Source organism: Phoca vitulina, unplaced genomic scaffold, assembly GCF_004348235.1.
Source record: "Phoca vitulina isolate PV1807 unplaced genomic scaffold, GSC_HSeal_1.0 scaffold7, whole genome shotgun sequence".
Lineage (NCBI taxonomy): Eukaryota > Metazoa > Chordata > Mammalia > Carnivora > Phocidae > Phoca > Phoca vitulina.
In genome coordinates, this window is record NW_022589710.1 from 14,882,670 (window position 1) to 14,909,720 (window position 27,051).

At 35.3% G+C, this 27,051-nt stretch overlaps 1 protein-coding gene across 6 annotated transcripts in view; it reads left to right on the forward strand.

Moving 5' to 3' along the window:
• MIA2 (MIA SH3 domain ER export factor 2) overlaps window positions 1-25,335 on the forward strand; it is a 97,196-nt gene extending 71,861 nt beyond the window's left edge. For 4 of the 6 annotated variants that reach the window (XM_032404993.1, XM_032404995.1, XM_032404996.1 and 1 more), the window contains 6 exons: window positions 1,374-1,502; window positions 5,414-5,572; window positions 18,295-18,417; window positions 22,752-22,810; window positions 23,457-23,691; window positions 24,769-25,335. In XM_032404993.1, coding sequence (XP_032260884.1) covers window positions 1,374-1,502; window positions 5,414-5,572; window positions 18,295-18,417; window positions 22,752-22,810; window positions 23,457-23,691; window positions 24,769-24,935 — 872 coding nt within the window. In that variant the 3' untranslated portion in view covers window positions 24,936-25,335. The remainder of the gene's footprint in view (window positions 1-1,373; window positions 1,503-5,413; window positions 5,573-18,294; window positions 18,418-22,751; window positions 22,811-23,456; window positions 23,692-24,768) is intronic. The other 2 variants (XM_032404999.1, XM_032404997.1) reach the window with 1 other exon arrangement.
• Window positions 25,336-27,051: the final 1,716 nt, after the last annotated feature.

Genomic DNA, 27,051 nt, shown 5'->3' on the forward strand with positions numbered 1-27,051 from the left:
TGAATTCTATCATAATCTCCCAAGTTTCTGAGTTTTGTTTCCCTAGCAAAAATGTAAATAATTGCTGCCTCCATTTCTCAGTGACTGTTTACATATCCACTATTCTTTGGAATTTGCTTGAATTATAAAAACAAGAATTATAACAGTTGTTTTTAATTATTTAAAAGTATCAATTAAGGTGGGAAAACATTAATAATCTGAGCTTTCATTGCTTTAATTACCTCCAAGAGAGGACCAGTTCTTTGGAAGATGTATTTAATATTCTTGTCCACTCATTAATGAGTTAGCATTTTTAATGATCTCATACTGTTCCAAATAGTTTAAATTTTTCAAAATAATTTTTGGTTGAATTGGAATTAAGCATCTAAGGCAGTGAAAAAAAAGCTATCTTTATAAAGGTGGAATCCCATTTTAATAACTGTTTTGAAGGAATAAAAATCACTTTTGAGAGTCTAATTTCATTAAAATGAAGGTATTTTTACATTTAACAAAATAGATTATTATTAATTTCAAATAGTAATAAAGTTTGGAGTGGTGGGAATTATACAGAAGGAATTCTCTTCTGAACCTAATGCAGAAGTTTCAGAAAGATTAAATAATGCTTTGATCTTTTGTTGTAACTGCATTTGACTATTATATAAGCTACATAATAAAATTTAACATGTTTAAAAAGTATTATTTTGGTGGTACTTAAGCTTGTTTTTTAATGTTGTTGATTTTTGATCTTTGGAAGCATAATCATTACTTGGGAGTGGTGAGGTTTGTAAAATGATAGGGCTCTTGGTTATATGGTTTATAAAGTGATTTATTTGCTGAATAAATGTAATCTGAATTTTCAGTGGAAATGAATCAAAAGTAATTTCTGATGCTTCAGAGGATTTTGCACTTCTACTTTTCAAAATCTGAGCTTTACTCAAATAATTCATGGCCCAACACAGACTATCTGGCTCTAATTTAAACCGAGCCCTTTTATATTACAACCCTCACCAGCTGAACTATCTGGAAGCATACTGCCATTAAAAGCAAAACCAAACAAACTTCATAGCCCCCAAATCCTTTTATACCTCTAAAATATCACCATTATCCTTTGCTTATTAATATTGTATGGTTATTTAAGTGTGTTAGTTACCAAGAGGATAATGTTTTTATTGACTACAGTATCCATTTGGTAGACAGACTTTAAAAACACAGGGTTCCATATTTAATTCTATCCCATATTAGCAAAACCCAAGGCATAGTTAGTATTCAGGATGTGGATTAAACTTAAATTGGCAATAGGGTGACCTGATGGAAATTGTTGAAATGGAATTCTAATCTATATAGTGTAGCTAATTGAAACTATGAATTTAAACATGCTGTTTTAATTATTCCAGAGCATTCCCCATATGGTCCCTCACCATTGGGTCGACCTTCATCCGAAACGAGAGCTTTTCTCTCCCCTCCAACTTTGTTGGAGGGTCCACTCAGACTCTCACCTTTGCTTCCAGGGGGAGGAGGAAGAGGTATATTGTTTAAACATCTTTATTACTCTAGATTTCTTCCTTATTTTATATTTTCATCTCAACTTATCTTTAAAATGATCTTTAAAATAAACCTTTGGATACAGGCATTCCTTGCACTTATTATGGGTTGCTTTTGTTTGGAAAAGGAGCTCTGTGATATCTAATTTTAATATACTTTTCTCTTAGAAATAGGATTATAATAGGTTACATTTTGATCAAGCACTTGATGTATATCTCTTTAAATCATTTTGACTTCTTAAAAACTCTATATTATACTACATAATACAGCACTATATAAAGAATGCATAAAATATAATAACAATCTAACCTAGCATAAAATTGTATTTTAGGGCGCCTGGGTGGCTCAGTTGGTTAAGCAACTGCCTTCGGCTCAGGTCATGATCCTGGAGTCCCGGGATTGAGTCCGCATCAGGTTCCCTGCTCAGCGGGGAGTCTGCTTCTCCCTCTGACCCTCCGCCCTCTCGTGTGCTCTCTCTCTGTCTGTCCCTTTCTCTCTCTCAAATAAATAAATAAAATCTTTAAAAAAAATTTAAAAAATTGTATTTTAATGAAACATTATTAAAATGGAGAATTTCCAAAATCTTTTTTTACTTCATCATGATCTTTTTATTGTAGAAAATCAGAAAGTGAAAGAAAGAACCTTTTTTTTTAGAGTAATTCAGAAGTATTATCTTGTAGGCAGTTTTGATGAGAGCCTTAAAGGAGACCTAAATGATTTATTAGTACTTTGAGAAACTGACTCAGGATTGTCTGCTTTGTTACCCTGTATGGGTTTTTGAGAATTTCAGCAGCTATTTCAAGCCTGTGCATTAGCTCTTGGTCTTTTTGCATTTACTTCATCAGCACTAACCCTGGTGTTACCTGTGTACCTGGAGTTTTCCTCTTTTGATCTTTTACCATACTTTGTTCACTTCGTCAAGTTGCTTTAAAATTTTCCCTTGAATTGTGGCAAAATGCAAAGATATAGAGAGCACTGTTTATTCCCAAATGAAAAGTCTTAGGTTTTTAGCCCTAAGTGTGTATTGTATAAGAGCTGATAGTATTCTTCATCAGTGTTGTGATCCCATTCCCCCCATTTTATTAGTGATTTTAGCATATTGAATCTAAGGTAGGAAGAGAAAATAATGAGACTAAATCAAAACACCAAACTAAACCCAACTTATCAAAGCTCATATATTGAAATGGATACTACTTATCAAAATAGTCTCTCACAGAGGCTGTACTTCCTTGTTGAAGTGCCATTATTTTAAATATTTTTGGAGCTCTTTCTTTGGGATTACCTTCAAAGAATAAGAAAATGAATTTTCTGCTTTATGGTTATGGGATATTCTCCCTTTGCCCATTTCCTATTTACATATTCTTTCCTTATTCTCAGTTTGGTATACTTAGCGCTGATCTCTCCTACCTCCCAGTCCCACTGCTGATTGGGCCCACAGCCTGGAGACATTTCAGATATCTTTGCTTGTGTTGGCTTTGAACTGAAAACTCCTAGGGAAAGAGTGAGTTGCAGACTGACACTTGGAGCCCTGGGAGAGCTTTGCCCTGAGCACTTTAGGAAGGGGACTAATTTTGAAATTCACATGTGTGCTATAAGTGCCCTGAAATTCATTTTCCCCCTGATATTTCACCTTGATCCCAGTAAGAAATATATTTTATATCATTTCCTATTATACACCAACATAAATGTAATAGAAACTATTTATATGAAATAGTACTACCCTTACTATTTTTGATGCTTTCTGCTATTTTCTATTCATTTCTATTCCATTTCATTAAAAAAAATTGCTGATTAAGAGTAAATTAATTTCATGCACCATGATGGGTTGCAGCCAGCAGTCTGAAAAATAGTGCCCTAGAAATAAGGGTATAATTGGCTAAACTGCAAATGTGAATCACTGGAAGTTGAGTAACATAAGTCAAGGATTGCTTGTAGTCAATTGAATATTTGGAATAAGAGTAAAAATTACCTTTGATTTCTCCTCTCCTATTTAAATTACTTTCCTCTCCTTTTTAATTACTTTCAAGAAATGATGTGTTTAGATTATTTGCAAGGGTGTTTTGCTATTTGTTAGAAAAGCTACAGAAGTTTTAGGTAAGTTATCAGTAGGTCTTAAAAGAGTTGCTTTGAAGTAAAAGTTCCTGTGACCTACCAAAGAAGCATGATGAATGCCCTTTTCTTTCCTTTTATTATCTTTTTAAATTTGAAAGTTTGGGTGAGATATATGTTCAAATAAGATGGAGTATAAGGAAAATAATTTCTTTTTAGAGTAAATTTCATGTAACTTTTGGTCTGAATGAAAATTTTAACATTTAGCATTTTCAAGTTTGTAATTTTTCACCTGGTAGTCAGTTGGCCTGTGCTTTGGTTCTCTGAAAGGAAGCAATCAAGAGAAGGCCTTCGTCTCCTTTAAAGATCTGTGCTTCACTCTAGATGAACTCAGCCTAATTGACTCTCGGCACATTTTTTACCAATTTAATTTTCTGCTTTCCCAGCCTTTTTCTTCTAATGAACTTATTAGAAGGATGAACAAGCTAGAAGGAAAGATTGGGGGAAATTAATAGAATATACAACTATAAGGAAAAGAGATAGTTGACCTTCTGAATATAAAAGTCAGTTTACCTCCTGACTGTACAAAGGGAGTAGATAGAAAAATTTTTAAAAGATTACTGTATATTTATATATATAATATATATATATTTATATATATATATATATATAAAAGGATTCTTATACTGATTTGAACAAGTTACCAAGAAAACATCAAATTGGTTTTAGTCTATTAGAGGTATACTGAAATGTGGGAAACATTTTGGGAAGATTTCTATTAAAAAGGTTTTTTTTTTTTTAAAATAAAAGTTATTCCTTGAAAGGAAAAAGCTTTTGTTTTCTGGGCAATATAATTTTGAGAAGACCTTATTCTCCCCTCAGTGACAGATAAATGAAGTATTAACATATTTTGTTATTTAATTTTTAAAAAATTTTGTATTTACTTTTTCCATTTTAATTGAATATGTTATTATTGAGGTACTGTCCTTTTTGTGATCATAAGAAGGGAACTTTATAATGATTATCTTCTTTTATAAATGTAAGCATGCTGATTTCCTTATCCATGTGAGTGTTATCTTGTTCAAAGTGTTTATCCCAACAGTGCTGTTGTTTTTGAAACTCTTGTTTTAGACTTGCCTTCAGAGTTGTGAGCTCTTTTTGAAGGTGAATTTGATATTCAGAAATTGCTAAAAGCCCTTTAAAGCCACATTTATCTGGTGGGTATAAAGTTTGTAATCAGACTGGTTAAAATTATTTTTGGACAGAAGTAGAGTCCTGTTTCAACACTGAGATGTAGTTTCTTGAGTGGCTCTTAAGTTAATCTGAGTATATTTCTAAGAGTTGTTCTAAAAAATACTGTGAGTAGTTGTAGAATTATTGAAATAGGTGTATAGCGCCTAAGATGACTGTTTTAAAAGAATCATGCTCTCTTTGACTATTGGCATATTAGTGTAAGCGACAAAAACCTCATTTTATAATTATTCCATCTGATATAGAAATCTTTACTTTGCAATTTACTTTATACTCCTGTTTTTCAGACTTAGTATGTATAATTCACAGTTTAGCCACTGATTTTATGTATAAATGATGATGGTGATAACATTTATAAATGACTTTAATGGGCAGTTGTTTGTTTGTATACATGGCAAAACTATTATTTCCTCATTGTCCTAGACTTTGTCCTAGGCTTTGGTAGGATAGAATTGTAGTCTAATGTGTCTTAGGGAAACTTTGTTGGAATCTGATTGTTCTCACTTTTTAAAAGCTACCTGGATTTCATTTGACGATAGGTCTTATAATACTTTTTTAGGTAAAACAGAATTGTATTTTTTTCTTTAATTAGGCTCAAGAGGCCCAGGGAATCCTCTGGACCATCAGAATACCAATGAAAGAGGAGAATCAAGCTGTGATAGGTTAGCTGATGCTCATAGAGCACTTTCTGACACTGGGTCCCTTTCACCTCCATGGGAACAGGATCGTAGGATGATGATCCCTCCATCAGGTATGGAAAGAATATAATTATTTATATTTGAAAGGCAACCAGTCTGTGCAACATAGAGGAATGGAAGAAAAGAGGAATACATGTATGTCCTGTCTTAAGAAAAACCATGATATATATTAGAAAACAACAGTAACATAAATCTCCAAACATAAAAATTAGGGGTAATTGTTCATGTTACAGAAATCTGCTTTGCTCCCCTCAAACCCTCCCATGGAATATCTTTATTATTTTTGTTGCTCATAGAAGTAATACATGTTTATTTTGGAAAATCCAAACAATTGTGGGCGCCTGGGTGGTGCAGTCAGTTAAGCATCAGATTCTTGGTTTGGGCTTAGGTCGTGATCTCAGGGTTGTGGGATTGAGCCCTGCATCAGGCTCTGCGCTCAGCACAAAGTCTGCTTAAGATTCTCCCCCCCTTTCTGTCTGCTCCTTCTCCCCACTCTCTCTCTCAAATAAATAAATAAATCTTAAAAAAAAACAAACCTAAACAATGGAGAAATGTGTAATTAGGAAAGTGAAAGAGTCTCCATCATCATCTTAGCATACCTTTCTAAGAATTTAGTTTTATATCTTTTAAAAGGTGCATGTTGTACTTTTTGGGTTTTTTTGTTTTGTTCTGTTTTGTTTTTGAGCATATGTTCATAAACATAAATATAAAAATTCCTTCACTTCTCTGCAATTATACTGTTCACCTTCTTGAGATTGTCTTTTCTCATTGAACAAAATGTCTTAGATTAACTGCTAAAATAAATATATTTACCAGAAGAGTCATAGCAGAATATCCCAAAGGAAGGCAATAACTGCTATTTTCCTAATAGCTCTTACTTTCCCAAGAAATGTATTTAAAATTATTTGGTTTGCTAAACTTTATTTAGGCATAGTGTTTCAGGGACACTGTTATGTGAAGTGAGCTACACCTGCTTTGTATACATTAGTTACATTTAAAAAAAAATATTATTTCCGATTCCTTCCTGAGGAGTTGGAGAGGGTAAGAATATTATAGTAAAAGAACTTTAATTCCAAGAATCAGCCCTTGCTGTAGTAGTGTGTGTATGTTCTAAGATATGGTGGCTGCCTATACTGTGGTTTTGCTTTGTTTGCTATCACTAAATATCAGCTTCATGAAGACAGAGAGTTGTGTCACTTTGTTCACTGCTATAGCCTCAGCACCTAACACAATGCTAGGCATGTAGTATTTGCTCAGCAAATATTTGTTGTTGTTGTTGTTGTTTTTTAAAGATTTTTTGTTTATTTATTTGAGAGAGAGAATGAGATAGAGAGAGAGAGCATGAGAGGCGGGAGGGTCAGAGGGAGAAGCAGACTCCCTGCTGAGCAGGGAGCCTGATGCGGGACTCCATCCCGGGACTCTAGGATCATGACCTGAGCCGAAGGCAGTCGCTTAATCAACTGAGCCACCCAGGCGCCACTCAGCAAGTATTTGTTGAATGAATGACTACCCAAATGATTCTGACAAAGCTGAGAATTTTTTTTATATTTGGAAATTTATTTGCTGTGACGTACATACTTAAGAATATTTTAGGGAGTAGCATAGAACATCTTCTTTCATACCTTTAATATTCATTAAAAAGTTTTGCTGTGATAAAAATAAAGATAATAAACCACAGCTCCTTTCTCAAAGGACTTGGTTACAAGATTTTGGTGGATATCATATCTCTACATACAGAACTTTCCTTTGAGAATTTACAAGCTATTAGTACCAAGAGTCCCTGTCACATGCACTGCATAGCTCTTCAGGAAAACCTAGTGTAGTGGCTCAAAGTTGGCTCATCTTCAGAAATAACTTAGGAAACTTCAAGGAAAATGCAGATACATCTGGGTCCCACCTCAGATCAGGCCTTCTGAATGTGAATTTTGGAGTAAAGCCTGTATTTCTAAAAAAACTCCCTTGGAGGTTCTGAGGAGCAGCTACATTTAAAAACCATTAATCTAAACCTCCCCGCCAAACCCCACTAATCTATTCATTTCCCGTATTATTCGGAAAGAACACTGAGTCCTCAAAGAGATTAGCTGACAGTCTTAGGTTAAAACAGCTAGGCAAATAGCAGAGACTAGAACTCAGACAGTAATGACTTTGTTATTGTCCATTCATAAAATTAGAAAATATTTTACATGTTCTTTAAAAATTGCCTGAAACCTATAATTTTAGACCTTTCGCTCTTGTTTCATAGATCGCTGAATCTTTTCATTTTGTTTCCAATTTTTTTATTCTTTTGGTTGAATAATTTCTGTTGATCTTTCTTTAAGTTTACTGACTCTTCCCTCTGTCATCTCCATTCTGCTATTAATATTAAGCCCATTCAGTAAAAGTTTTATTTTAGATACTATATTTTTCAGTTCTAGAATTTTCATTTTTTTTTATACTTTTGCCATCTCTCCTGAGATTTCTTTTTATTCATTATAAGCATTTTCTAAATCTCATTGAGCATAGTTTTTTTTAAAAAAATATTTATTTATTTTTAGAGTGAGAGAGACCATGCATGAGTGGGGGAGGGGCAGAGGAGAAGGAGAGAGAGAATCCCAAGCCATCTCCACACCGAGCAGGGAGCCTAACTCAGGGCTCGATCCCAGGACCCCAAGATCATAACCTGAGTGGAAACCAAGAGTTGGACGTTTAACGGAGTGAGCCACCCAGGTGCCCCTGAGTATAGTTTTTTTTTTTTTTTTTCTTTTAAATTTTATTTATTTGACAGAGAGAGACATAGTGAGAGAGGGACTACAAGCAGGGGGAGTGGGAGAGGGAGAAGCAGGCCTCCCGCCGAGCAGGGAGCCCGATGCAGGGCTCGATCCCAGGACCCTGAGATCATGACCCGAGCTGAAAGCAGATGCCCAACGACTGAGCCACCCAGGCGCCCCCTGAGTATAGTTTTTTAATAGCTGCTTTAAGGACCTTGATTGATCATTCTTTTTTTTTTTAAATTTTTAAATTTTAAATTTTTAATTTTATTTTTTTTAAAGATTTATTTATTTGAGAGAGAGAATGAGAGAGAGAGGGCGCACATGATGGGGGGAGGGTCAGAGGGAGAAGCAGACTCCCCGCTGAGCAGGGAGCCTGATGCGGGACTTGATCCCGGGACTCCAGGATCATGACCTGAGCTGAAGGCAGTCCCTTAACCAACTGAGCCACCCAGGCGCCCCTCTTTTTTTTTTTTTTTTTTAGATTTATTTATTTAGGGGCGCCTGGGTGGCTCAGTCGTTAAGCGTCTGCCTTCGGCTCAGGTCATCATCCCAGGGTCCTGGGATCGAGCCCCGCATCGGGCTCTCTGCTCCGCGGGAAGCCTGCTTCTCCCTCTCCCACTCCCCCTGCTTGTGTTCCTTCTCTCGCTGTGTCTCTCTCTGTCAAATAAATAAATAAAATCTTTAAACCCAAATTTATTTTTTAAATTTTTAAAGATTTATTTATTTATTAGAAAGTCCATGAGAATGGGGTTGGGGGGAGCAGAGGGAGAATGAGAGAGAGAGAATCCCAAGCACACTCCTGGCTGAGTGCAGGGTCTGACGGGGCTTGGCCTCACAACCTTGAGGTCATGATCTGAGCCGGAATCAAGAGTCGGATGCTTAACTGACAGAGCCACGCAGGTGCTCCAAGACCTTGTATGATCATTCTAATATTAGGGTCATTTTGAGGATGGCCTCTTTTGATTGTCTTTTCCCTTCAAATTGGGTCACCTTTTCTTGTTATACAGAGTAATTTGGAATGTATCCTAGACATTATGGGGATTCTAGATTTTACTGTATTTCTCTGAGGAACTCAAAGTTAGATTTTTTTTCTCACTAGACAGCAGTCCAAATATTGTTCAGTTTTTCGCCTTAGCTGAAAATGCCTTAAGCTTACTTCACACATTTGTGGTTCAGGGGTCAGCTATTGAGTTGGGCAAAAATCTCAGAATCTTAGGCTCACTTCTTTGGCTCTCCTGGGCTCTGTCCTTTGGTTTTTCAAGCCACAATTTCTATGAGCTTTGACTGCTCTGTGCTGTAGCTTGACTATGGTCTGCCTTCAGGCTAAACTATAAAAAATGGAAAACTCACCACATAGTGGTACCTTCTTCCAAGTTCTCAGCCTTTTACCAAATCTGTCTATTTTTGTTCATGCTTCAGAGCCTTCAGGTAGTTATTTTATTTTATTATTTTTAAATTTTTAATGTTTTTCCAGTTTTATTGAGCTATAATCTATAAACATCACTGTATAAGTTTAAGGTGTACAGCATAATGATTTGCCTTATATATATATTGTGAAATGATTATCACAGTAAGTTTAGTTAACATCCATCATCTAAGTACCAAAGAATATATATATATATATATGTATTTTCCTTGTCATGAGAATTCTTAAGATTTCTCTTAACTTTCCTTTGTGTCATACAGCAGTGTTAGCTACAGTCATCATGTCATACATTATATCCTTAGTACTTATTTATCTTATAACTGGAAATTTGTATCTTTTGACCATCTTCATTTAGTTCTCCCTCTCCCTACCTCTGGTTACTACAAATCTGATCTCTTTTTTCTAGAGTTTGTTTTTTGTTTTTGTAGATTCCATATATAAGTGAGATCGTACAGTATTTGTCTTTCTCTGCCTAACTTAGTATAATGTCCTTAAGGTCCATCCATGTTGTCACAAATGGCAGGATTTCCTCCTTTTTTAATGGCCGAATAATATTGCAATGTGTGGATATAGCACATTTTCTTTCTTTCTTTCTTTTTTTTTTTAAAGATTTCATTTATTTATTTGTCAGAGAGAGCGAGAGAGAGAGAGAGCACAAGCAGGGGGAGCGGCAGGCAGAGCAGTAGAGGGAGAAGCAGGCTCCCTGCCAAGCAAGGAGCCTGATGCGGGACTCGATCCCAGGACCCTGGGATCATGACCTGAGCCAAAGGTGGATGCTTAACTGACTGAGCCACCCAGGTGTCCCTATAGCACATTTTCTTTATTCATTCATCTGTTGATGGCTCTTAGATTGTTTCCATATCTTGACTATTGTAAATAACACTGTAGTGAACATGGAGGTACAGATATCTCTATGAGATCATGTTTTTGTTTCCGCTGGATAAATATCCAGAAGTGGAATTGCTAGGTTATATGACAGTTCTACTTTTAATTTTTTGAGGAATCTCTGTACTTTATTCTATAGTAGCTATGCTTCAGGTACTTCTTTTTTTTTTTTTTTTTTGTAAATTGTTAGGAGGTATTATATGTGGGAGAATCAGTCTGTTACAAGCTCACTCTGCCATACTGGAAATGGAACCTGGTATCTGTGTTATTTTCTAAGTCTAACTTAAAATTCAAAATTGTGAGCTTCTAAATTAATGTCTTCATAGGGGAGATATGTATCCATTTTATAGAAAGTGTCTCCAAATAATGTACCTGATCTATTTAGGGTAACACAGGGGTTGCCTGTGTGAATTCTAATCTCAGTGAAATAGGATAATTGTACAGGCACAGCAAGGGATTTCAGGGACTACTAAACTTTATTGGATGAGTGGGGCTAAATGACCCCGGAGACTCTAGCTCGAATTGGAGTAATGCTGAGAAATACACTTAGTTATTGGCCCTGTTCCCACCAGAGTAAAATTACAAACATATTCTACATTTGCCCTTGGTATATCGCTATCCCTTCTAAGTAGTCACTGAACAGGTTTCCAGGTTGGTTCTTTTATTTTGTATTAAAATTAGCTAATTGGTATAAGGAACGAGGAGACCTAGGTTTTTATCTTATTGCTATTAACTTTTTGTATAATCTTGAGCATTTCATTTTGCCCATCACTATTTCTCAGCTCTAAAATATGGATTTCCATAAAACAGATTACAATACTCCAAATTGATACACCCCCCATTTTCTATTATGTTGAATTATCAGGATTCATGAAGTGTCCTTTCTAGTAATAATTGTTCTTTAAGATTTTTCTTAAGTTTTAAAATATTTTCATTAAAAAGCACTCATGTTAAAAGATGACAACTAAAATAACTAAATTTCTGAGGAGTTTGGATTCTGTAGTTATCTGAGATTTTCTGTAATTTAGTCCTGTTAAGGATATTTTATAAATATCAGATATTTGGCATAAATTTTAAAATTTTTTATTGACTTAAGATGAGTAAGGAAAAATAATCTTAAATGATTCTGTAATTCTAAGGAATCATTTGTTTTTTCACTGTTAAATACTTTGAAGGGGGAAAAACTTTCTTGCCTTACATAGTCAGAAAAAATAACCTATACCTTGTCTTTTTCCTTTGTATTTTATTCCAGACATTTTTATTGCTTTGAGGGTTTGTTAACAAGTATAGACCTGCTTTCTTCAATTACTATAATTAATGTTTTATTGTCATTATTTTTAGCTGCAGTTTCAGTCTTCTTATAGACCAATACATGTTTTAATTATCTTTTCTTTCAAAATTCTGTGTGAAGTATTAATGATTATTAAAGGTTAATATACGGATTTGGCTACCACATTAGGATAAGACTGATTCTGCTTCAGTGCAGTTTGTACACAAAATTGATTTGAGTAGTGTGCAGTGCCATGCATCTGTTCATCTAACATTCTTCTATGTACTTAAAACTTAGATTACATATTGTAGATCAGGAATGGTTTAGGTAAAAAAGCATTTAGACTGGCAATGAAAAAATCTGTTTTTTTTTCCTTAAAAAAAAAAAAAAAATGGAGCACCTGGCTGGCTCAGTTGGTAGTGTGTGTGACTCTTGATGTTGGGGTCGTGAGTTCAAGACCCATGTTGGATGTAGAGATTACTTTAAAAAAAAAAAAAATCTGGTTTCCAGTCTTCACTTTTTTATCTTTTTGTGTGATTTTTGAAACTTATTTCATCTTTGGACCTCAGTCCTTTTATACAGTGAGAGAGACAGACTAAGTGATTTATGTAATCTGTTTAGCCGAGTAATATAAAATGTAGCCAGGTAGTAATGTTTCAGATTTGCTAGATAATTTTCAATCTAGTTGGTAGATCAAATAACATATTATAATATGTAATGTTAGTAAAACCAAAGACTATTTACAGCGGTCTTTTCTAAACTCAGTTGATGAACACACCTTTTTCAGTTTTTAAGAACTTAACTGGGAGATTTCCTGGACCAGGTCAACTACAATTTACTTGAACTGGTGAATATTGGCACCAGTAAGCTGCGATAAATTATGTAATGCTTAGAACAGCCACCAAAAAATCTATTTAAAAAGATATACTCAAAAACACTATAGATCAGGGCACTTAGGTGGCTCAGTGGGTTAAGCGTCTGCCTTTGGCTCAGGTCATGATCCCAGGGTGCTGGGATTGAGTCCCGCATCGGTCTCCCTGCTCGGTGAGGAGTCTGCTTCTCCCCCTTCTTCCCACTTGTGCTCTCTCTCGCTATTTCTGTCTCTCTCAAATAAATAAATAAAAATTTTTATTTATTTTTAAAAGATTTTATTTATTTATTTGACAGAGAGAGACATAGTGAGAGAGGGAACACAAACAGGGGGAGTGGAAGAGGGAGAAGCAGGCTTCCTGCTGAGCAGGGAGCCCAATGCTGGGCTCCATCCCAGGACCCTGGGATCATGACCCGAGCCGAGGGCAGATGCTTAACCTACTGAGCACCCAAGCTCCCCAATAAAAATATTTAAATTAAAAAAAAAAAAACACTATAGATCAGATAAATCAAAATGGAATTCTGAAAACTGTCCAAGTAACCCATAGGAAAGAAGGAAAAAGAAAAAAGAAAAATAAACACAGGGAACAAGTAGAAAACAAAAAAATGGCAGACTTAAACCCTAATATTTTTATTAATAATTCCATTATTAATTACATTAAATGTAAATTGTCTAATATCAATAGTTAAAAAACAGATTGGCAGAAGGGATTACAAAACAAACCATGACTCAACTATTTTTACAGAAGTCATTCAAATATAATAGTATAGGTAGATAGGTTGAAAGTAAAAGGATAGAAAAAGACACACTATGCAAACATTAATCAAAAGAAAGCAAGAGTGGCTATTATTACTATTGGATAAGGTAAACTTAAGAGCAAAGAAAATAATGATAAAAGAGATCAAGAAGACATAGCTAACCTAAATGTGTGTACAGCAAGCCAAAGTATGTGAAGCAGAAAGTGATAGAACTAAAAGGAGAAACATAAATGCAGCTATAGTTGAAGACTTCAGCACCTCTTTGAACAATTGGTAGAACAACTAGACAGTTCAGCAAGGATCTAGATAAATTTGAATGAAATCAGTCAGTATTATATTTTAATATGATTTATAAACAAAAAGTTTAATTTATTCTACAGTTACTTTGGGGTGTTTACATTGTGCCAGTTATTATGTTAAGTGCTTTTTATTAATCATTCTAACACTCTTAGGAATATTATTCCCATTTTACAGAAGAAGAAACAAAAACAAAGATAATGTAGTGAAATCTTGTCTATTACATCCCAGAATTTACATGTTAATACTTGCTTTGGGTGTGCTTGTGTGTGTGTGTTTGTGTATGTGTGTGAGAGAATGTGTAAATAAAACATAAAAAGAAAAAAAAAAGGGATGCCTGGGTGGCTCAGTTGGTTAAGTGTTTGTCTTTGGCTCAGGTTCTGATCTCAGGGTCCTGGGATTTAGACTCGAATTGGACTCCTCGCTCAGCAGGGAGTCTGCTTCTCCCTCTGCTTGCTGCTCCCCCTGCCTGTGAGCGCCCTCTCTCTCTCTCACTGGCAAATAAATAAATAAAAATCTTAAAAAAAGAAAAAAAAAAGAAAAAATAGCACACTATGTATATATTAGTTGAAGTCTATTCTATTTCCTTTCCTGGGGCCGTTAGGAGCTTTCTTTCCCAAAGGAAAGAGTTCAGTGTGTAAACTTAGATCCATATATGAATAAAAAAAAATATATATATATATATAGTATTTTTCTTTTTTATCAAGTTTTTAAATCAGCATTATGTTCTTGAGTTCTTTCCATTTTAATATAAAGTTTATTACCTTAATTGCTTTATAGTAATTCTGTATATAAATATACCACAATATATTTATCCACTGTCCTTTGATGAGCATTTAGGGTATTTCCAGTGTTTCACTATTACTAACAGTGCTGTAGTTAACACCTTGCGTACATGTTCTTTAGAGATGAGTCCAAGAAATGAAATTGCTGAGTAATAGGATAAGCATATTTTTTAGTTTAATAGATACTGCCACATTGTCCTCAAGAGAGTGGCTGTGCATGAAATATTTGTGAGTAGTTATTTCTCCAGTACTTGGTGTAAAACTTTTTTGAATATCTCCAGTGAGTTAAAATTTTAATCTTATTTTTATATATAGTTCTTTGATTAGTGAGCTTGAGTATCTTTTCATGTTTATTGGTAATTTGTATTATCTGTATTTATTTACTGTAAATTGCCTGACCCCTTTTATTTCTTGCTTAATAGGAATTCTTTTTTATCTTAAGATTTTATTTATTTATTTATTAGAGGAAGAGAGAGAGCGAGAATGTGGCGTGAGGGGCAGAGGGGGAGGGAGAGGGATAAGCAGACTCCTTGCTGAATGTGGAGCCCGATGTGGGGCTTGATCTCACAACCCTGAGATCACGACCTGAGCCAAAACCAAGAGTCAGATGCTCAACTGAATATGCCACCCAGGAGCCCCAATAGGAATTCTTAGTATATTTTGGATGTTAATCTTGTCTTTTGCAGATATTTTCTTGGTTTGTTATTATGTATGTTATTGTTATATATAAGTTTCAAATTTTGTTATAGGTAAGTTAATCCATGTTTTTTTTTTTTAATGGAATTTTCGTTTTGTTTAAGACCTGTTCCTAGATCAAAATGATATTCTGTTTTCTTCTAAAAACTTAAAATTTTGTTTTAAGTTTTAGATCTGTATTTTATTTCTGTTTTAGTGTTTAGTGTGAGGAGTTCTTTTTTTTTTTTTCCATTGAATAGACAGTTATTTTGATACTATATATTGGTTCATCAGTTTGAAATACCACTTTATCTTAAATTAAATGTCCATATTTGCATACATCTGTTTCTTAGACATTCTCTCTATACCATTGGTCTCTTTATTCCAGACTCCTAACCTATCCGTATCAATGCTGCTTTCATCTACTTTCTGGAAGTTTTGCTTTTTCATTCCATTTAAATTCCTTAATTATTAGAATAAACTATTTCATCATGTTGTGAATGAAGATGTTTATTGTACTTGATTACTAGCCAGTATTAAACCTAAAAAAATTCTAATTCTTTATCCATCTTTATAATTCTCTTTTGTTTCTGTTATGTGATAGAATCCAATATTAAAAGAAGTTCTTGGGGAGCTATTACAGTCCAAGTTTTATTATGGAATGAAAATAGATAAACAACATTTTTGTTTAACCCAGGAATCTTGGATTTTATTCTAATTCTTAGTTTATGAAACTGCCTCAGAATGCTGTGTATACTTACTTGCAGCCTTTATTCATTTTTTTCCTGATCCTTTTCCTTCTCCCATTCTTTCTTTTTAATCATTTCTTCTCTTATAAGGGTGGTAGAAAACAAAGGTATTAAAGCAAGCAAGGAACCATTTTTCTTTATTTTCTATATTTCAGTCTCATTGGTCATATGCCTTCCACATCGCTTTATCTTATTACATTGCGTGTGTACATGTATCTGAGTTTGACCAGAATACCCTTGTTTACTTGTTCATCCTTCCTTTTCTCTCAGGGCAAGCTTTACGTCCTCCATAACACCACCATTTCTGATTCCTCCAATCAGAATTCAGTAGGCCGCCACTCATAATGTGTATACCTCTTTTTTTTTTTTTTTTTTAAAGATTTTTTTTATTTATTTATTTGAGAGAGAGAGAATGAGAGACAGAGAGCATGAGAGGGAGGAGGGTCAGAGGGAGAAGCAGACTCCCTGCCGAGCAGGGAGCCCGATGCGGGACTCGATCCCGGGACTCCAGGATCATGACCTGAGCCGAAGGCAGTTGCTTAACCAACTGAGCCACCCAGGTGCCCTGTATACCTCTTGATTAAGGCATTGGTCACATTGTATTTATTTCTGTCCCCATAGACTATAAAAGTGTGGACTGTATCAGAACCAACTTTGTATCAGTAGTGCCATATATACAATAGGCCCTGGAAGACTTGAAGAATAAATTATTTTGGCCAGTGGAGAGCACCATGGGTATATGATTTATAAAACAGCAAGCCTGCAGCAAAATTTTGTATTTTTTTTTTAATTTTGTATTTCTGAGGTTGCTGATACTGTGTGGATGTATTTTAGAAGCAAAATAATGATATAGTATGGTATTTTGAGACTTGATTAAGAAAGAGTTGGAAGTTTTCAGGCTTCCCCATATTATCACCTTGCCCAATTCTGCCATTTAATTAATCCCATGTTTGAAGTAGAAAGGGAAAACTTAGTTTAGATCTCAGTGGTTGGTATTGGCCTTTTCTTTCATTGGGCTAATAATTCAGACCCATTGAGACAGCTTTTTGCTAAGATTCTGAAAGAGGGAGGAAGTGAGCCTGAGACTATCCATCCAGATCTTTCTCTCCTGATTCACATCCCTTGGCCCTTGGGAGCTCATTAAATATAATTCTCTCCATTAACTCTGGTTGATGCTGAGTGGTTTCCTTGGCTTTGTGTGGGAGAGGTGTGTCAGTACGGTCCCATGTGGCTGAGTCAGATGAGGAATGACCTATCCAACATTGTGTGGAGTTCACATTATGAACCACTGCTTAGGACGGTCATGGAAGGTGGTTTGCAGCTGTTTTTCCATATCTGTATGGATAAGAAAGAGTCACATAGTTCACCCCCTTTGACTTTCCTCTTGTTTTTGGAGTTGGGCATGTGCATACCTAATCTGTCAAAATCTGCCATCACCTGTCAAAGATGAGATAGACCACCTATATTTTTTCAAGAATGATGAGTTCTACAAGGACCCAGGAATGACAATTTTGTCATCATAAGTGACCTCTGGGGACAACGAAGGGTGGCTGTGGAAGCACCCGAGTCAGAGTCTGTGCCCGGATTTATGTCTGTCCAGGTGTCCTTAATCTGAGCATTGTGAACCTTCTGTTCATCTGTTGAGTGAGAATTCTTCCCCTTAAGTTTTGGAGGGGTGCTAAATTCCAAAATATTGAAGTTACTGAAAATTTGATCATTGATGACCTCTGAATGGTATCTACTATTTCTTTTATCCTTGTTTTGTTCTGCTAAATTTCCTGATATGCTTACAACATACTCCTTTTTTTCTTTCTTTGCTAGTAGCTATCTTCTCAATATTGGTTTTGATAGGTTGATATATTTACTTCCTTCACTGAATTGAAAATTCCAAATCCAGAGTAGCATGTTATACTTGTGTTTACTACAAAAGTTGTTGCCTTTAGTAAATAAATAGTTTTCCTCAAATTATTTACTATTGTCTACCAAGAATATGGGTCAGTTTTTTAGGAAGCAAGAGAAATGTCTATGTTCAATATATTAAACTTAAATAAACATGACTTATTTATTTTTTAAAGCTTCTATTTATTTATTTGACAGAGACACAGCGAGAGAGGGAACACAAGCAGGGTGAGTGGGAGAGGGAGAAGCAGGCTTCCTGCTGAGCAGGGAGCCCAGTGCGGGGCTCGATCCCAGGACCCTGAGATCATGACCCGAGCCGAAGGCAGACGCCTAACGACTGAGCCACCCAGGCGCCCCAAACATGATTTATTTTTATACTAATGAAAATATTTTACAAACTTGTTTTCTAGGCCAAGCATACCCTGATGCAGCTCTTCCTCCACAAAGGCAAGACAGATTTTATTCTAATTCTGGCAGACTATCTGGGCCAGCAGAACTCAGAAGTTTTAATATGCCGTCTTTGGATAAAGTGGGTAAGAAATACTTTGTGTATGTGTATGTTTTTTAATAATGGTGGCACACTGAAGAACTGGAAGCTGAAAAAAGGACTAATAACTGATATCTCTGGTAGCTCTTAATGCCAAAATCTTTCCTGAAAACTTTCTATTTTATGTTTCTTGTTATATTGTAGGTATCCGTGGCATGTTCATACGTGTTAATGGTTGATGTGGGCATTATTGTAATGGGTTTACTATATTTAGCTGTGATGGCAGATTTTACTCTATTGCATGATTAATTTTTTAAAAATTTTCCAGCCCACTTACATATATCCTATTTAGTAATCAGGAAGTTAAGCTAGTGTGAATGCACATGTGAAAATCCACCAGAAAAATAATCTGGGTGCATGCTTTGTTGCTGCTTTAATCAAGTACCTTATTTAAATATTACATACTCAGATAGATTTAACTAACATTTATTGAGCAACCTACTATCTATCAGGCACTCTTCTCCTCAAACCACCTCACAGCAACCCACTGAAGTTGGAAAATATATATATCCAGTGTATCAATCAGAAGTGTATAACATTAAAAAGATTAAAAGTAAGTAGAAACTTAAATTTATTGGTAAACGGTTTCTTCAGGACAGGATATATATTTGCAGGGGGCTGGGCATTATCCAGTTGAAATATTTATTATTTTAGAAAATCAGTCTTTTTTGAATAATCAAAGAAGGAGATCTATGGTCTGGATTAATTATAATTAGTTATAATTAAATTCTAACCTTTGGATTTTGAAATTGTTTCCCCCCATTAATTCAAGCTTAATGTAGTGAAAGTATATATGTGATTGAATATCTACTTTTAAACTAATGCTATTTAAAATTTTTTACATGTCCTTTTTTGTTGTTATTGAACAATATCCAATTAATCAGATAATTTTTAAGTGTCTGCTGCCCTACGTGACATGGCAGAGAATATAATTATCATAAGGTATAGTTTCTACCTGTAAGAAGCTAATAATTAAATGTGGAGAAAGAAATATATATCTTTAACTAATACTGATCAGAATAGTTAAGTTCCATTAGAAAATATACTGTGTTCACAGAAAGAACTGTCATCTAGTTGAAGGGTCAGGGAAAACTCCATGAAGGAAGTGGCATTTGAGCTACTTTTGAGGGACTTTGAGAAATTGTTTGAGAGATGAGGGTCTGTGCCAGTGATGATGAACAGCATAAGTAAAAGCAAAAGAGACAACACAAGTCATTGATGAATAATGGCTGTAAAGCTGAGATATTAATCACTTGACAAAGTCTTATGAGGGTTAAATGAATTAATGTGTGCTGAAGTATTTTGTAAATAGAAAAGTTCTGTATAAATGTAATACATTATTATTGGTTTGTCAGTATATGTTACATGGAGGAGAATGGTCAGAGATCTGATTAAAACACATTGACTAGCACTAGCGCTTATAAACATTTATTGAATGAAAGTGAATTATTTAATCTTCACAATGAACTTATGAAATAGACACTATTATCCTCATTTTATAGATGAAGAAATCAAGGCTCAAAAAGGTGCTCAGTATCTCAGGTAGGAAGTGTCAGAGGCAGGACTTGAACCCATGCTTGTCTGACTCCAGAGCTGTGGTCTTGATCCCTATTCATTATTGAAATTGAGAGGGTAGTGTATCATCAGTTGACGCACTAAATGTCTATAGAAAGCTTACCATATGACAGGCATTACGGTAGTTGCTATATTTCAGTGGTGAATAGGAGCTCAGCATTCCTTGTAACTTGAGGTCTAATAAAGACCTATATGCAGTTGTACTGCATAGTGACAAAAGTAATGAGTACAAAATGTAATGGAACCATATGGGGCACTTACCAAGATGAGGTATTGGGGTTTTGAGTGTGGGGTAGTTAAAATTTTCCTAGAGCATGTATAAGCTGAGATTTAAAGGTCCAGAATTAGCTGGACTAAAATGATGGGAGGAATAATGTTCTAGGAGAAGAGAATAGCGTCTTTAAAGATTAAGATGTAAGAAGTCCTAATAAATTATAGCTGCAACATGGAGTGTGAGTCAGGGAATATTGTAACAAGTAGTGAAGAGTTTAAGCAGTGCATAGAGTTCTCAGGGCCTTGCAAACCTGTTCAAAACTTGGACCTTATTTACAGGGTAATGGGAACACATTAGAGAAATGATATAATCAGATCTGCATTTTAGAGGAATTAGTGTGGTTGCATTATGGTGAATAGATTGTAGGGATCAGTCAAGATTGGAGGCAGGGTAACTTCTTAGGAGTCTGTATCAGGAATCTATATGAGTGAGGGTGGTGATTTAGCAGAGGGGATGATCCAGAGATGTGAGCGGAGATAGAGAAAAGAGAATTGGGAGGATTTAGGATTTGAAAGCATGTGGGAATGTGGGGGAAGAAGGAGTCTTGGCTGATGCGTAGGTTCCCGGCTGTGGCATCTGGGCCATTCATCGTTCTGAGACAAAGAGCAAGGAGCAGCAGCAAATTTGACAGGCAAGATTATAAGTTACATTGTGAACTTGCAAAATTAGCATCACCTGTGATACACCTGCATGACTATTCAGAGAGGCAGTTCAGACTTCGAAGTCCTAGTAAGGGAAATAACTAGATCTGAATTACACGTCTGGAAGTCATTAGTTAGTATACACCAAATTAAAGCTGTAGGAGTGGATGGCATTTCTCAAAAGAGAGAATGAAAGGAGAATAGGGCCGAGGTGGAACTCTGTGGAGACCATCATTTAAGGATGGTCAGAGGTAGTGGAGCCCCCCAAAGAGACTGAGAAGGAGCAGCTAGCAAGGAAAGATAGAGAAGGGTACCATCACAAAAATTGAAGGCTGAGAGGATTTAAAGAGGGAAAGAGTGGTCAACAATGGTGAGAAATAATGTAAAATAAGGACTCATAGTGTTTACCATATGACAGGCATTACGGTAGTTGCTGTATTTCAGTGGTGAATAGGAGCTCAGCATTCCTGATATTTTTTTGATGTTGGGGAGAATAATTTTGGTGGAGTGGTAGATGTTGCAAATCGATTGCAGTAAAACGAGGACAAAATGAGAGGAATTCCGAACAGTATATAGAGAACAATTATTGATTACAGAAGAGAGGGGTAGCTGTAGGGGAATTTTCTTTTTCTGTCTCATTTTTAAATAGTAGTTGGGAGAGACTTGCTAATAGAATGCCTCTAGCAGAAAGGGAGGAGGGAGGCAACAGAAAGAAGAAGATTTCTTAGGAAGCTACAGGGGAGGGATTCTGAGCACAGAACCAGGGTCATAGATCGTCTAGAAGGATCTTTTTCCATGATAATAGGAGGAAAGATCAGAGGAATATAGTTGTTGATACATTTGTTTGTTTGATTACAAAAAGTTAAGGGAGGTTTCTAAGTGACTGGTGTAGTAGGTTTGAAGAGAATGGAGGTTTAAAATTCCTGAGGAGAAATGTGGTTTGGAAGATGCAGAACGGTTAGTCATTGAGCTGCTACAAGTATGGCTGGAAATCCATCAGCTTGGAGTGGGCCCTGTTTACACAAATTTGTGATTTATTTTACCTGCAGAAGTGCTGAGTGGCTCAGGAATAGGCAGAGTGGAAGTGGAGAGTTGGATTAATATAGGGCTAGAATGTTGTCAAGCACATGTAGAAATATGGCCAGTTGGGTAAGGACATCGATGACTGGATGCAGTGATGGACTTTGAAGTCCAGTTAATTGGGGGAGGAAATGAAGAAAAGAGGAAACTGAAGAAAATGAAGAGAGACCAGAGAACTGGAAGCTTCAGTGACAAGAACAGGTGTAGTGAGAATAACTAAATGAGAAGGCTAGGCGAGGATAGGTAGTGGTGGTCAGAGAGAGGGTTGTTTGAATTTACCTTCTCATGGACTGAGCAGTTCTTGGTGATAACAAAGTCCAGGAACATTTATTTTGAACAGTAGCTAAATTCAAATGCTAGTATATGTTACCTGATGGAGGAATTAGGAAAGTAGGATGGAAGGGGGAAAAGGAGGAGGGAAGAAGGGAGGGAGGGCGAAAAGAAAGGAAGGAAAGAAGGAAAAGGGAGAGGGGAGCCACCTTCCAGAAGTCTCCTAATGATGCTCTTTAGCAGGGTTGCCTAGGACCAAGCCACGGAAATCATTGCCACATGCCTTTGCAGAACTTTAAGTGTGCCAGAATTTCCAGTGACCTAAAGCTTTCTTGTGGCCACAATGCAGGATGCTGGTATCAGGCTGGTTTATATGCTAACGGGGAATGGGGAAATAACAACAATCCTTTGTGATCGGGAGATAATCTAGGAATAGAGTGATCAGTCATGTATTTTTCATGGTTTAACTTTTATGTTTAGATGGTCCAATGTCTTCAGAAATGGAATCCACTAGAAATGATAAAAAAGATGACCTTGGTGTAAGTATTGAAAGTGGAATTTTATCCATGTGTTCAGGAACTTTCCAGTCTCTTGGTTTACTAGAAGAGAAATTTAGCTAGCAATCTAGTTCTTGAAATAAAGCTGCTTCTCCCATTTTGACAAATATATATACTTCCTATATGCATTATAGCTGTTTCTTTTCTGGATTGTACACTATGATAAAGTACAACTTATAGACTAGAGGCTTGAGTTCATTTACTAAAGTTAACCAAGAGTTTGGATTTTCCCCCTTGAATTTTTATTTAAATGTTTTAAAGTATATTTTTGTTACTATGTTTACAATTTTTGCTTTTAGTCACTTTATGTTGAAAATATAAACAAACATACTGTTTTCAGTACATGCTTGATAAAAATATGTATGTTTCGGTACTCTTGGACTAATCTTGTGTTTTATCTTTAGCCAGAGTATTACTCTGTTTTGGTTAAAGATGTTTTCTTTTGAGTTAATATTTGTGATTGCAAAACTCTGTCTGATGTAGAAAATGGAATCTTTCTCAGGAGACTATTAAGACTATCATAGACTGCTTTCTGCCTAGGTGCTTTCTTCTAAACCTAAGATTTTCAGGAATATTATTGCAAATTTTGCCATTGTTTTAGTGACCACTGTATGTCAATTTGTTACAGAATTTAAATGTGCCTGATTCATCTTTCCCTGCCGAAAGTGAAGCAACGGGCCCTGGCTTCGTTCCTCCACCTCTTGTTCCAATCAGGGCTCCATTGTTCCCAATGGATACAAGGGGCCCATTCATGAGAAGAGGTCCTCCTTTTCCTCCACCTCCTCCAGGAAGCATGTATGGAGCTCCCCGAGATTATTTTCCACCAAGGGATTTCCTTGGCCCACCACATCCTCCATTTGCAAGTATGTTGTTGTTGTTGTTGTTTTTTTAAACTTAGTATGTGTTCTATAGAGTAGATCAAAGATATAATTCTACTTCCTATTCATATAGTAAGTTTTTCTCACTTGTGAGTATACCATTACTCTTCCAAATTGGGAAGGCAGCCAGCCATTAGTAGACTGTAATGAGGCTTCCACATGATTCTTCCTAATGATACGGAATTATTTCTGTATTTCAGTAATCAGGAAAATCATTGGCTTTTTGCAGCAGTCTTACATTAAGACCAAAATTATTTATATCTTATCTGATTAGAAACTGGTTACTGCATCAGTTAGTAAAAATAATTACAGCTTATATTTTAGCATTAAAATTACTGGCAGAAGTATTTTTACAAGTTTTTTTTCGTAAGTAGTTCCTATGCAGTCCTACTTATTTAGAACCTAAAATATGTTTATCATGTTTAGACCAATTGTTGAATTTATTGAAATTCTTTCATAGCCTCACATAAGAAAAAAAGTTTTTACTTTTATATCTATAGATAGAACTTTAGAACTGTATATTTCTGTAGAATAAATACATAGTTAACCAAACACTAGGAGAAAGGCTAGTATATGCCTGATGTGGTATTTCTTCCCTCATTTCTCCTCTATTTTAAGGTTTAAGGTGAAATAAAATGAATTTTGGGGAATTTCAAGATAGTCTTTAATATAACTGTAAATGTTTTAGGATAATATAAAATTAGAATTGGGAATTACTGATCAAAATTTTAAATCTGGTAAAAATTATATGACATGAAAACTTTTAAGAAAGTTTTATTATGTATTTTGAAATAATTCTTTTTAAAAAGTGTTCAGATGTTAGGTTTTCATAGGATGAAAATTGTGTCTAAAATTAATGATGTTCCCTTTAATTGTGTGCAACTGAAGAGAGTATGCTTTTTCTCAATGTTGTAAAAATTCATTTGTTAGATCAAGTAATTATTTGGGTGTCAATTTTTGAATGTAAAGATAGTTATTGTAAGTTATAAGCTAATCATTTATTAGATTTGCAGTACAGGTACTTAAAGTTAAAAAATGTCTTTTACCAATCTCTTTGAACAGTGAGAAATGTCTATTCACCGAGAGGTTTTCCTCATTACTTTCCCCCAAGAGCTGGATTTTTTCCCCCACCCCCACATCCTGAGGGTAGAAGTGAGTTCCCATCAGGGTTGATTCCACCTTCAAATGAGCCTACTACTGAGCATCCAGAACCACAACGAGAAACTTGATAATATTTTTGATCTCTCTTCAAAAATAATTTTGACTTCTCTCTCATTTTCAGTTTAAGTAACTGCTGTTACTTAAGTAATTATACTTTTGCTCAAATTGAAGCTTAATGGAATTATAATTCTCAGGATAGTATTTTGTAAATAAAGATGATTTAAATATGAAACATGAGTAAATTATTTCCATTTTATTTTATTCTAGATAGTATAATTATTTTAATTTGATTAACAAATCCACTATCACATAAACAATAATGGGAGTTTTATATGTGTAATCTTGCAGTTGGGGATGTTTTAAACTCCAAAGGCTGTGTCTTTTTGCCAAGAACTGTATTTACTATGGTTGTAGACAAATGTGAAAGTAACTTTATGCTTAATTAAATAAATTTTAATTGACTTTAAAGACTTGTTTGGTATTGATAATAATAATAAAATCAGCTAGTTTTCCATAAATATGACTCCATTAGTTAGTTTTTTACTTTTCTCAATAGCCTTGAGGCTCAAAACTAATGCTTTATATGGATTTTTCCCATTCGATTATCTTACCAAGAATGTGCCCTCTTTCTTGCAAGCAGACATGAATGACCAAAAGCAATAAATTAATACGCTCTTGAAAGTCAACATTGATTATATTTTAATTGATTAATATTTTAAAGAAAACCAGGATATTGTCTAAATGGTAATTTTTCAGAGTTTGGATCTTCTTAGTTCATTCACTAGCAGCTTGTACAGTTTTCTTTCTGGCTTGCTTTTCTCTTAATTTGCAAGATATTTACTGTTTTTAGTGGGGAATGTTGAAATTTACTTTAGGAATATTGTATTTAGACTCAATTTAATATCTTTAGAATGTTTCCTTAACCTTCTTAACCTGTTTCCTCAGGTTTGTATTCTATTACTAGTCTTCTCCCACATTAATATGATTATGAAAGGAAAGCTAAGTATAGCTAATAAGTCTTACAATACTTCTTTTTTTTTTTAAAGATTTTATTTCTTTGACAGAGAGAGACAGCGAGAGAGGGAACACCAGCAGGGGGAGTGGGAGAGGGAGAAGCAGGCTTCCCGCGGAGCAGGGAGCCCAGTGCGGGGCTCGATCCCACGACTCTGGGATCATGACCTGAGCTGAAGGCAGATGCTTAACGACTGAGCCACCAAGGCGCCCCAGTCTTACAATACTTCTGTTGAGAAGTTGGTTGTTTTTAGTTGTTTACTTGGAACTTTTCTTCCGTGCCAAAGGACAGAAGATTAAATATTCTTGAACAAAGCAGTCATGCACTTGTAATTGGAACACTTCCTGCCAGCATTCCGCAGATGTTCTCTGGAACACTTCTTGTGAGGTATTCCTACTCCCTCTCCATTCTTACCTCTGCCTTAGGAGAGAAGGTGAAACAGAGGGGCTTCATGAAGTGAATTGCTTGGATCAGGTATTATGTAGATTGAGGACTGTAAAATCATCATTACACTTAGTGTTTAGAAGCAGATTTTAGGGGAAATAGATTGCTTTTTTAAAGTTGGAAATTTGGAAAGTGAAAGGAAGAAGAGAAACAGAATAGTGATGTAGAGCATTCCAGTCAAGTGAAACTTTTGTTTGCCTTAGGATGCAGGAGACCTCTTTTGACTTAAAACAGAAGAAAGTAGTTGATGATTATTCTGCTTCTACAGATATGGTTCAGGGTTTACCATGAATCTATTTTAAAAAGCATCTAGCCTTATAACCTTTGCAAACTAACCAATTTTTTTTTCCCCAAGTAGCAGCTACTGTGACGGAATTTGATATGAATGCTACAAAAGAGATGGTGGGTTTTTTGGTGGAATATGGGAACTCTTTGATAACTGTAGTAAGTTAAGCTTACTACATTGTATTATGTTCCTTGCTTGCAATACAGAAAAGCAGCTGAACCCAGTTCAAGAAAATCAATGGAATAATACTGGTTTGTGTAACTAGGAATTTCACAGTTATATCCAGTGGCTTAAATTATATCATCAAAACTTGGTCTTTCTCTTCTAATCTCTTAGCTCCAGTTTTCTCTTTCAGTTTCATTCCCAGATATATTATCTGTCCATATAGTTGCAGCATCTTAGATTTACATGGATGGCATATTCAGTGTTTAAAATCTCAGGA